Here is a 12,499-nt window from a genome sequence, read left to right on the forward strand (position 1 = left end):
GGTTCTAGGGTGAACATGGGACAAAACCAGTGCCTGTTAAATTGGACCAGGTTAGTAACTAGCAGTGCCATCTGCTGGTATTTTGTTCAGCCAATTTATCATAATTTGGCCCCAGCCTCAGGTTTTCCCCTAGATTCCTGCAACTACTTCTCCTAGGATACCTCTGTGGGATCAGACCCACTCACAAAACCACTGTTTACCTGGATCTCTAATCCCTGGCTTATTCCTGACCGCTAAATACGTTGTAGTTCCCTTGGCCCTTGCTATAATTCCCTGTTTTCCACACCCAAGTGAATACTTCTCTTGATCTGAATATTACCCTTACAGCAGCAAAACATCAAATTAAGGCAACATGGCTAAAATATAAGACCACAGGAGAAAGTCGGTAGGAGGGAGGAAAATCTGATTTTTGGGGAGATTAGTTCACAGGAATTTATTAGAGAGGCAGCGTGTGGTGTAGTGAAATGAGGGCTATTCTTGGAGTCATGAAAAACCGGGTTCAAATTCCACCTACTCAGAGAGTTCATCATATCAATGGAATTTCACACTGAGTTTAAGAAACGTCATCAATGGGAAAACAAATGACCATATTAATAGGTGAATAATGCCGGGGCACACCCTTTTCTTGGCAATACACGGATATACACATGCTTGTTTACGCATTTAAATGAACAAAGCCTGGCTCCCTTGCTTGGAACTCTTGTGGACTTCTCTGGATCTCAGTTTCATCATCTATAAAGTAAAGAAGTTGAATTACATGGTCTCTAAGTTTCCATTTAATTCTTTATTTTACTGGTGAAAAATCTCAGTTGCCAGTAACATGAAAAGAAATGAGCTCAGAATTTTCAGCAGGTGCTGGGTATGATAGATTGTTCTTTGTTTAGTCTCTCATTGACTTCTTTAATACTAAAACATTCTAGCGAGCACTGCTGAAAAAGTCAGCATATTGGCTATGTCATTTTACTGAAACTTCAATGATTAATTCCTCTGTCCTGTGTGGTCTTTCTCAGATAGCTTGAATGATGGCTTGAGTAGGCTCACTCTCTCTGTTGTCTTTGAAATTTTGAGGTAGAATGATTTTTATTTTCTTTATAGAGTGATCTACAATGTTACTGTTGCCTTTGAGGTTTTTCCCATCTTCAGCTGTCCTCAACATCTCTGATGTTTCTGTACTTTTAGACCAGAGATTCTTAAACTTTTTTCCTTTTCACCCCTAGAAGTTTTTATGTGATCCCCGGGTATGTAGGTATATAAAATAGGTATACAAATCAAACATTTACTGATAATAAATCATAGAGAAATTTATTTTAAAACAATTCTTTTGTATATACATAATTTTACCATTTATTAAAGACAAAAGCAAATTTGCATGCGAATGAGATGGATATGCTTGTTTATTTTTGCATAAAGAATTAAATCTTGGCAGAATATTCGATACTGCAGGATGTAGAGCATCTTCAAAGTTGTTCAGACTTGATCGATATTTTGATTTTATGATAGTCATATTATGAGAATGCCACTGTTCATAAATACATAGTACAAAATGCCAGAAGTATGTTTAGGGCCATTTCAGAAATTGTTGGAAATTCTGTCCTAATCCCAAGCCAAAATTCATTTAACAATTTTTTTTTTTTAGGAAACTCAAGTTGTAAACCTGTGTTGCTTGATAACTCAGCAAATTCTTCTCGAACTTTTGCAGATGACTGATGTTTTTAATTTCTATTGAGTATGGTTTATGAACCCAACTAGAATCAAAATTTGAAGGACAGTATTCCTGAAACTGTATCTCCAGTCACTTCAGATGATCAGTTATTACTCTTACAATTAAGTCTTTGGGAAGGTTATTTTCAATTATAAAATCATCTGTAGCTGTAAACATTTCGAAAGAACCATTTTCCACCCTATTTGTCCATATGTTAACTTTTTTAGTCAAACTTTCAATTTTATCTTTTAACATAAATATGTTGCAATTTTTTCCTTGAAGTGACATGTTTAAATCATTGACTTTTTAAAAAATATTGAACAAATAATGCAGTTTTGAAAGCCATAAGTTATTATGGAAAAAATTAACAAAATCAGATTTCTGCTCAGTCAAAAATATAACACCTTCATCTTTCAGTTTCAATGATCTGTTTAAACTTCACCCTCTTGAGAACCACTGTACCTCTGCATGTAGTAATAAGCTTTTGTAATCCAAGTCCATGTCTTTCCAAAGGTTCGAAAACAGATGACTGTTAAGGGCATGGCTTTTAAAGAAGTTAATGATTTTGGTAGTATTGTGAAGCACATGTAACTGGTGATACTTTTTTGCAGTGAGTAAAAGTGCTACGTTCATTGCCACTGGCTTTAACTTTTGCTACAAGTCCAACATTCTTGCCTATCATTGCTCCAGCACTGTCTGTACAGACTACAACATAATTTTTTCCATTGTAAACCTTCATTTGTGAATCATCTGCAACATATATATTGGCATATAAAAATGGTTGGGAGATGGAGTGTTGTGTATAAGGGATGATCATTAATATCATTTAATATCATTTTTGTAATTTCAATAAGGGCCGGAGTCTGAATCAATTAACCAGAGGAAGAGCCCGAACTGATTAACCAGTTTAAAAAAACAACCTCTTTGTTCTCCAAGTAAACACTTGTTATGTCAACAAGGCCAGATCTGGCTGACTTAAGAATATTCTTTTCTCTAAGGCCATTAAGGATGAGACCCTTAACCCTAGAAAACTATCTTGAATAATGTGACTTTTTCTTGTCTTGATATCTTATGGGCATATACTGTGTTATGGAATGTTAATGGTAAATTAAACACCGAGATTCTGGGTTGTAATTCCAGTTGACACTTTGTCAACTATCCTGACTTATTGTATTTACAACCTGTTCTATTGGGGAAAATCCTTTTCTTGTATCATGGTTAAACACACATGGGGATCATAAAAATGAAGTAATGCAGGCATGCCGAGTCTGCTGAAAATAATGTATATAAGCTTTCTCATTCTTTTGTGCAGGCAGTCAGACTTTGGCTCCATACATGCATGTATGTCTGCTATGCTTTAACGGAATAAATGAATAAACAATATGAATTTTTATATCACCTAGCTCTGTTTGCCTACTTTAACCAAACTCTCAGGTTAACACAAGGACCAGTAGTAGAGAGGCTAGGGTCACTGGATTGTAAAGTATGGTAAGTAAAGTGTGAAAAAAGTGGAAAGGCAGGAGGGTGCCAGTTCAGGAAGGGCTTTAAAAGTCAGCGGGATTTTATATTTGATTCTGAGGTAACAGGGAATGATTGAGGTTTATTGAATAGGGGAGGGAACATGGGTGCTTTAGGAAGATGACTTTGAAAATTGACTGTAGTAAGGAAAGAAGTGAACTGGGGAGATCAACCAGAAGGCTATCCAAAGGTGATTGACAGTATCAGAGGAGAGAAGGGGGTACGTAAAAGAGATGTTTTAAAGGTAGAACCCCCAGAATTTAGCAAAAGATTGGATATGTGATGAGAGACAGTGAGGAGTGGAAGATGACCCTTAGGTTGGAAGCTTGGGTGATTGAGAGGATGGTCATGCAATAGTTAAGTTAGGAGGAGGAAGAGGGGAGAGAAAGGGGAGAAATAAAGGGAAGGGAAGGGGGAGAAGGGGGAGAGGAGAGTAAGAGAAGGAGAAGGTGGAGGAGGGAGATGAAGGAGGAACGGGAGGAGGGGAATGGAGGAAAAGTGAATGCACGCTCTGCGCCCCTCCTGCCAGCAGAGGGCGCCCGTCGCCCTGCAGCGCCGCGCCGGAGGAGGAAGGCGACGTTCCTTCCCTCAATCTTCCTTCCTCTAGTTCTCCTCTCGCCTTCCCCGCCAGGCTGGGGGCGGGGACGCGCCGTGCGTGCGGCGGGGGCGGAGCGGAGGAGGCGGTGGTGGCGGCGGCTGCGGGGACTATCTAGGAGCCGCTGGTGCCCGGTAACTGAGGCCGCCGGAACCACCCGAGCCCAGCCCGCGCCCCGCTCCGGGACCATGGAGATCGGCACCGAGATCAGCCGCAAGATCCGGGTGAGGCCCGAGCCGGCGTCGGTCTGTCAGTCAGCCCGACCCAGGGTGGGGGTGGGGACTGGAGGGAGCGTTGGCGGGAGCGGCGGCCGGTGGGTTGGGGTCTGTTGGGGGAGGGGACGGGGCGGTGCCTAGGCCCGTCGGGGGCGGGCGTGGGACCCGGGCGGAGGCCGAGGCTGAGTGGGACGCCTGGGTTGTCAGGGAAAAAGCGGGGCTTTGGTTTGGACGTTTAGGACCGGTTCTCGTGGCCTCTGGCGGCCGTTCCCCCTCCCCCCTTCTCCCTGACTCCTCGGGGTCGGCCTGCCAGCCTCACTCTCCTTCGGTGTTTTGCTCTTGCACGGTTTGTTTTTTCTGTCGTAGACTCGTTATAAAGTCGCCCCCGGGGCTTGTGGCGGAGGCGGCGTCCTCCCCTCCCCCGCGGTGCTTTTAATGAGCCGCGGAATTAGAGACCCGAGGCTTCTCTTGAAATCCACGGTTCTGCGGCGGGGCGGGAGGCGGGTGAGGGGCGCTGCCCTTATAGTCCCCTGTGATGCGCTTCCCAGAAAAAAAAAAAAAAAACAAATAACAGAACTCCTCCGATCCCCTTTTGGAATCTGTATCGTCTTTGAAAAGAATGTGGCCCATGTTCGCAAAAATCCCCCAAAGTAGATGGCTTTTCACCGTAGATACTGGCTTTGCTGTATTACGCCGGCTCCTTGTGATGTTCAGTTCAGGAGCTAGCAAGGCCTTGAACGTGCCAAGACTGAAGGCCCATTGACCACTAGGCAGGCTCGGGGTCCGAGTTCGCGAAGCTTTGATTTCTCTGTGTCGCGTTTGGTTACGTTTTGACGATAACTTCATTTCTCGTGTGCCTGATTTTTTTTCAGAGTGCCATTAAGGGAAAACTGCAGGAACTGGGAGCCTACGTTGGTAAGTTTCGTTACATTTGATAGTTTATTGGTTTTCGTTATCAGAGAGATCATAGAATGTCAAAGTTGGAAGGTGCCTCAGTGACCATCCAGCTTCAGCTTGAAGACCTCCAGTGGGGGAAGAGAGTTATACTGCGGGCTGGCAGCCCTTTACACTTTTAGGTAGTTCCTCTTGTTGGGAAGATTTTCCTTAACAGTTGAGTAGAATTTTGTGCCTGTAATTTAGACACATTGTTCTTAGTTCTGCCTTCTGGGACTGAGATGAACAAGTCTAATCTCTCTTCTGTAGGACACTCCTCCAGTTACTTGGAAAAAATTATCAGCTCCCTTTTTGGTAAGTTTGTACTTTAGGCTAAGAGGCCCCAGTTCCACTGGCCAGTACTTATACAGCATGACATTGAGGCCATCTTGGCTGCTTTTCTCAGAATTTTCTTGAACTTTAGGTCTTTCTTAAAATGGTCCCACAACTGAACAGAATTCCACCTGTGATCTGACCAGTGCAAAGTACCATCACTTTTGTATTCCTCTGTACCCCAATTACCTAAGATCTCATTGACTTTTTTGGTTGCTAAATTATGTATTCGTAGTAAGCATTAAATCAGAGAGGTATCTCTGAACTTTTTCTTTTTCATTTTGAACTAGTGTCTAGCTGTACCTCCCCCATATTAGAGAAGTGGATTTCTTAAACTGAAGTGTAAGACAACATTTATCTATTTTAAATTTCATCTTATTAGATTTGGCCAAATTTGCTAGGCTTTAAAGATCATATTGACATAAGTTAGCTATTCTTTCCAGCTTTTTGTTACTTGGAAATTTAGTAAATATGCAATCAAATTATTTATCCAAGTTGCTGAAGAAGATACTGAGATTTTAGAGCAGGGGGTCAAAAACCTTTTTTGTGTCATCACTCCTTGGTTAGTTTAAAACCTGTGGACCTCTTGTCAGAATAAACTAAAATAAATTAGATTACAAAGGAAACTTACATGGAAATAAAGATGTAATTTTTTTTCCCATCCATATTCATGGATGCTCTGAAATATAGCCTTGTATCTCAGGTTAAGACACTGCCGTGCCCTCCCCCCCCCCCCAATTTCTTCTTGTTTTGAAACTTTACCAGAACTCTATATATTTAAATCTGTCTTCATTTGGTTATTCTTACTCTATGATTTCTTGATTTGGGCAGTTTTATTAAGATTTTACCATATTTTCGCTATCCTGTCACCTTTACTTATTTGTCCATTCTAGTTTCTTATTTCCTCCCTTGGGTACCTCATTGTTAGACCTGTTTTGTTATGTGTTTTTTTTTTTAAACATTTTCAGCCCTTTCCATACCTAATAATGGATACTTGTACCTTTGTTTTTAGGCCTCTGTTTTGTCTACCATTCTGATCTGATAGTGCATCTTCATAGGTTTTTGAAAGTATTCATTGTATGGATTGTTTCTTGGCTGCTTTTTTCATCCAGTTAAAGATTGTTCCAAGCTGTTTATTTTTCCTACTCCTAGTCCCCTCTCCTTGCATAATATTAATCATATCCTTTTTCTTCTCTGGTTTGGATAAAATGAAAAATGATTAAAAGAGTTTCAAAGAAATGCATACAATTAAAATGCACTTTCCTTACAGTCTTCACATATATTCAAAGATGTATGCTGTGACTTTTTATTCCTTGATTAATTGAAGTTGTACAAGTAAAATCTTTTATTTGGAGTTGGAAGGTACTTCAGTGGCCATCTAGCTTCTAAAATGTTCATTATTCTTTGTGTAGTTGTCAGAACATTTTAATATACATTATTTTATTTGAACCTTATGACAGCCTTATGAGGTAGACAGAGCAAGTATTCCTCTCATTTTACAGATGAAGAAAATGATGCTCAATGTAAAATGCTAGTCACTGGTAGACTCAGGACTAGAATTTACAGTATTCTCAATTATCTATCTCATGATTTTCATTTGCCTTATTTATAGAATTGCATAGCAGATAAATGTTAGAAAAATGTTAGAAAAATTAGAAAAGAATGCAAAAAGCTTTCTAGGTTTATGAAAGCTTAGTCATTCAACATTTATTTTATACAGCATCGCATGAAGCCTTTGTTGATGCCCTCAACTACCAATGCCTTCCCTCCCAGATTACTTTGTATTTATTCTCTTTGCATTCTATATAGTCTTATATAAACACTTATCTTTCCCATTAGAATGTAAACTCCTTGAGAATAGGGATTTTTTCATTCATTTGTATTCCCAGTGTCTTGCACCATACCTGTCACAAAGGAGATCCTCAATAAATGGTTATTGGTTGATTAAAAGTTCATTGTCTCAGGCACTTATTTTCAAGGGAAAAGATAAGATGCCCACAAATTTGTGTGTTATTTGGTCATTTTGTAGGGAAATAAAGATGTCTTCAAATTAGTGTTCTCTAAGAAGGATGCAGTTGATTTATTTGGTGAGGATATAAATATTGAAATTTAGTATTGTCTTATAGTGTACCTCCAGCACGTTCTTGGGTTGGAGAAATTTTTATTAGCCAATATTTTTATGATTCCCCTCCCCGCCCAGTGAATGGCTTTGAACCAAGAGAAAACCATCAGTGATGCATAACAGTGCAGTGTCGTCATTTCCATTTCATTTGTTAAACTTTAAAAATTTTACATTGTATGGTTGTAGAGGTATTTGGTGTGGGCTTTTTCCTTTTCTTTTTCTTTTTTTTCTTTTTCCCTGCAGTAGGCTTTATTTTTTTCCTGACATCAGAATAATTAGCATGACTGGTTCAGTTGGTTATAGTTCAGGTGCTTGAGAATCAGGTTTTGTGTGTGTTCTTATTTCATGGAAGGATAGTTCATCAATTTTTTATAGTTCTACTTTTGGCTGGATTTTGAAAAATCACTGAAGAAAAAATAAGGAAAATATTTTTGTACAGATAAGTTTTTCTCTCCTTCCCCATCCCTTCTCCATGCCCAGTAGCCTTTATGAGGATATAGTCATAGGAGCATAAATTCAGGTTTGGACAAGGCCTTAGAAATCAGTATCCTTCCTTCATTTTACCGATGAGAAAACTGAATGTCAGAGAGATTTCCCCAAGGTTACATAGTCATAGAATCAGAATTTGAACTGACGTTTTCTGCTTAAAAACAGTACGCTTTCCGTAGCACCTGGCTACTTGTCTAGCAGTGGGGTATCTGGTACAAATGGTACATAGGTTGTTTGGGGCTTTTTTTCATAACTCATTATTACAGTTACACATTGGTTTCCTAAATGGTTGAACCAGTTCACAGTTCCGTTAGCATTGTATTTAGGGTAACTTTTTACCTCAGTCACACCATTATTAAATTTTATCATTTTTCTGGGTTTGTTTTTGGTGTGGGACTTAACCTTAATTTGGAAGTTCATTGTGTATGGTATGTGACCTGAGGTTTGTAGCCTTTAATGTTGTTTTCATTTATATTGTAGTTATTTTGTAAATTATTTCTTTGGTGCTTTCTTTTCTTTGACTCAGGTCCTACAAGTCTTTCTTTGGGGGTGGGGCAGGGCAGTTGGGGTTAAGTGACTTGCCCAGGGTCACACAGCTAGTACATGTGTCAAGTGTCTGAGGTCGGATTTGAACTCAGGTCCTCCTGACTCCAGGGCCGGTGCTCTACTCACTGCGCCACCTAGCTGCCCCCTACAAGTCTTTTTTTAATATATTTGTTCATTCTTATTTGGCATGCCCTATGGTACAGTAATATTCCTTTACGTTTATTAAGTATGATCTATCTAGCCATCCTACAAGTCATTGTGCACATAGTTTATTTCCAACTCTTTTTCATTCCAGTAATGCTGCTAGGAATTTTTTGATATGTCTTGGATTTTCTGTCATTGGCCTCCTGGGTTATATCTAAGTACTGAAATCACTGTGCAAAAACATATGAATATTTAGTAACTTTTCTCTCATGATTCCAAATGTTTTCCTTAATAGTTGGACCAGTTCATAGCTCCTTGTGCTTTTCTGTACATATCCCTTCAACATTGAATTTTTCCATTTTTTCACATCTTAGACAGTTTGATGGGTATGAATTGATATCAAAGAGTTGTTTTAATTTCCATTTCTTTGATTTGATTTCCATTTCTTTGATAAAATCTGGAACAGTTTTTCAGATGATGGTTTACTTTTCTTCTTTTGAAAACTTCACATTCTTTGACCGCCTGTCTATTAATGAGTTTCCCTTGCAGATTTGTTCCATTTCTGTACAGATTTATAGATTTGTGTCAAATTTCTATAGATTTCAGATAGTAGACTTTTACCAGAGATGTTTGGAGTTATATAATCTCCTTTATTACTTGTCTACTTAGAAATTCTAAAATTGTGAAAGTTTTTCATGGTATAGATGAATTTCATGTCTCAATCATTTACTCATTTGGAATTCATTGTATCTAAAAGTATAAAATGTTTGTCAAAACCTATTTTCTACCAAACTGTTTTCCTGTTTTTCCAGCAGTTCTTGTTGAATAAAGTCCTCTTCTAGTAATTTGGGGAATTGCAGCAAGGTTTGCTATCAAATGGAGTTAGAGGATCGTCTGCCATTTATTACTTGTATGACCTTGGACAAATAACTGGCCCTCAATTTTTTTATATCTAAAATGTTAGCATTGGTAGTAGGTGATATCCCAGGTCCCATGTAGTTTTAAATCAGTGAGCCTAGATCTTGAATTTGTTGATTTCTATTGTGCATTTGCTTCTCAGTCTTGCTTATATGACCTATTCTACTATGGTAGTTTTTTTTATTGTCTTTGATATTCTTAAATTTAGGCTTTTCATTCAATTATCATCTATTGTATCAAGTGACAAGTATCAAAACATAGTAGAAAAATGTTGGATTTAGCTTTTAGTTTAATACTTCTCCCGATAAAGCTTATTAAAGCCGTCAGGTATTTGGTACTAGGCACTAGAGATACAGAGACAAACAAAACAGCGCATGCCCTCAAAGACTCCAATTCTGCTAGGATGATACAGTATGTATGTGATTTCCTCAGCTTAGGGAACTCTCAGTTTGGAATTTCTTCTACAAATGAACATAGTTGTCTGTGATTTAATAGATAAGGCCTATAGAGTCTGCTGAGCCACTTGGACATTAGAAGCAGGATTTGAACCTAAGTCTTTGTCAGTTGCTTTATTTAATAGGTTATGCCATGTTGTCTCCATGTAAAATGTATATAGATAAGTGAATAAGAAACAGTTTGGTACTAGAGAGAGTATTAACCACCTTGGGGACTAGGAAAGGTTTTGAGGAGGTGTCACCTGAACTGAGCCATGAAGGTGGAGATGAGGAAAGAAGGCAGGAGAAATAGTTTGTGGAGAAGAGATTGAGTGAGCATTGAGTTTGTGGAATAACTTGTAGTGAAGTTTGGTTGGAATAAGAGAAAGTAATAGTATAAAATAAGGCTTGAAAGGTTGGTTGCAGCCAGATTGTGGAAGGCTTTAAGATTTTTGCTGAAGAGTTTGTGTTTCATACTAGTGGCAATAGAAAGCCACTGAGGATTTTTGAGCTGTTTGGAGAAATGAACAGCAGAGAGGTCAATCAGGAGGTTGTTACTGTAATCCATTCTGGAGGTGATGAGGGTGTGAACTAGTAGCCACTTCATGGGAGGGAAGGAGGAAGTTTTGAGAGCTAAACTAGGCAGCCTGAGGGATGAGGGAATAGTTGAAACCAAGGATGACTCTGAGGTTGTAGACCTGAATAATTGGAAAGGTGGTTCTGCCCTCAACAGAAATTGAGCATTTTGAAGAATGGCAGGTTTTGGGAGAAACATGAGTTGCATTTGAGTTTGTGATGCCCATGGGATATCCAGAAGGAGAAATCCAAGTAAGTGACGGGTGAGGTGGGGGACTGGAATTTAGGAGAGAGATTAGGGCAAGCTTTCCTGGGCATTGTGGTACAGTCTGAAGTGTATTGGATTTGGAGTCAGAGGAGCTGTATGGACTATCTGCTGTGCCATTTAGTAACCACATGGCTTTGGGCAATTAATCAACAAGAGTTTATTAAGGGTTTAAGATGTCCCAGGCATCAGGCTAAGTACCAGGGATACCAAAACAAAAGTGAAATTGTTACCTTCAAGGAGCTTTCCCAGAGTGCCAGAGGAGTCCATATCACAAAAAGTTTCAGAACTCCTGCAGTAAACCTAGAAAGGAGTCAGTTTGTGTAGAGATTAAAAGGTAAAACAGTTTATATTGGATACTAGAATTAATAGAGAACCCCTGGAGTTGGGGGGGCGGTGGTCAACATGACCAGACCTTCCCTTTAGGAAAACCAATTCAGTGGTCTTGTAGAGGGTAGTTTGGAGTGCGTAGAGGATGAAGGCCTGGGAGATCACATAGGAGGCTTATTGTAGTGGTTCACTCTTGAACTAAGGCGGTGGTTGAATGAGTGGAAAAGAGGGGATAGATGTAAGAGATGTGGAGATAAAAAAAGGATGAAAGCTGGCACTTGACTAACTGTGGCATGAGTGAGAATAGGGAGTTGAAAATGACATGAGGACAGTGATGCCTGTGACAGTAATAGGGTAGTTTGGAAGAATCTAATATTTTGCTTTCACAGTAGAATGGTGAAGACAGTTCAGATTGGAGGGGATGGGTAAAGCTGAGGAGAAAGATAATGAGTTACCCGACCTACTAGAGAACTTCCTCTTATTTTTGTATCGTAGGGGTACTGATGATGTACCATTTAGACTCTTCATTGCAGTCTCCCATTCTTGCTACATGATTGACCTGTCTCCTTGCCTGTCATCCATATCCTCAAGGACATCTTTTACACTATTCTTAGATGCAGTTCACATGCTGGATTAAATATTTAACATTCACCATACCCTTGATAATATCTCTTGAATTTAATAGGGATTGTATCAGTAATTTTTTTCTGGCATTTCATGGAACTGAGTCAGCTTTCTAGTTAGATGATGGTATTCAGAATTTCTAGGTATAATTATATCCCATATCTATTAGGCCAATAATAGGAACATTTATGGAGGGAAGGAGGAAAAAATAAAACTTTTTTCGCCCAGGATGATTTTGGTTAAAAAAATGTTATTATGTACTCTTTCAAGAGGTACATTTTTTTTTTTAAGTAATTAACAAAAACCTCAGGTGTGTAACTGATTTTCTCAGGTTTTCTATTATAATGAGCTATTTTGTTGCTGTTATTTCTCCTTGGTTTAGATGAAGAACTTCCGGATTACATCATGGTAATGGTGGCTAACAAGAAAAGTCAAGAGCAGATGACCGAGGACCTTTCCCTTTTTTTAGGGAACAACACAGTTAGATTTACTGTATGGTATGTTTATACATGTCTGCAACACAAACTGTTTCAATGCCTGTTGTGTTTATTTTTTTTTTAATGTATAAGGTATAAAGCATGGGGACATTTTCTCTGGTACAATGAGATCATTAAAATTTTCCATTCTATAGAATCCTGTATGTCATATAGTTCTCATATATCTCCCAAATAAATACCTGATAAACGTGGTAGTGTTTTCATGCTACAAGAAGCAGTGAATCTTCCTTTTGGTTTTTTTAATTTGCAAAAGTAGTG

At 39.0% G+C, this 12,499-nt stretch overlaps 1 protein-coding gene across 3 annotated transcripts in view; it reads left to right on the plus strand.

The window, feature by feature from the left end:
• Window positions 1–3,791: 3,791 nt before the first annotated feature.
• ZC3H14 (zinc finger CCCH-type containing 14) overlaps window positions 3,792–12,499 on the plus strand; it is a 49,188-nt gene continuing 40,480 nt past the window's right edge. Inside the window, exons 1-3 of one of the 3 annotated variants that reach the window (XM_036734616.1) lie at window positions 3,792–4,039; window positions 4,903–4,945; window positions 12,127–12,241. In XM_036734616.1, the coding sequence (XP_036590511.1) occupies window positions 4,004–4,039; window positions 4,903–4,945; window positions 12,127–12,241 (194 nt within the window). In that variant the 5' untranslated portion in view covers window positions 3,792–4,003. Of the gene's footprint in view, window positions 4,040–4,902; window positions 4,946–5,259; window positions 5,279–12,126; window positions 12,242–12,499 lie in introns of those variants that run through there. The other 2 variants (XM_036734617.1, XM_036734618.1) reach the window with 2 other exon arrangements.

Source organism: Trichosurus vulpecula, chromosome 8, assembly GCF_011100635.1.
Source record: "Trichosurus vulpecula isolate mTriVul1 chromosome 8, mTriVul1.pri, whole genome shotgun sequence".
Taxonomy (NCBI): domain Eukaryota; kingdom Metazoa; phylum Chordata; class Mammalia; order Diprotodontia; family Phalangeridae; genus Trichosurus; species Trichosurus vulpecula.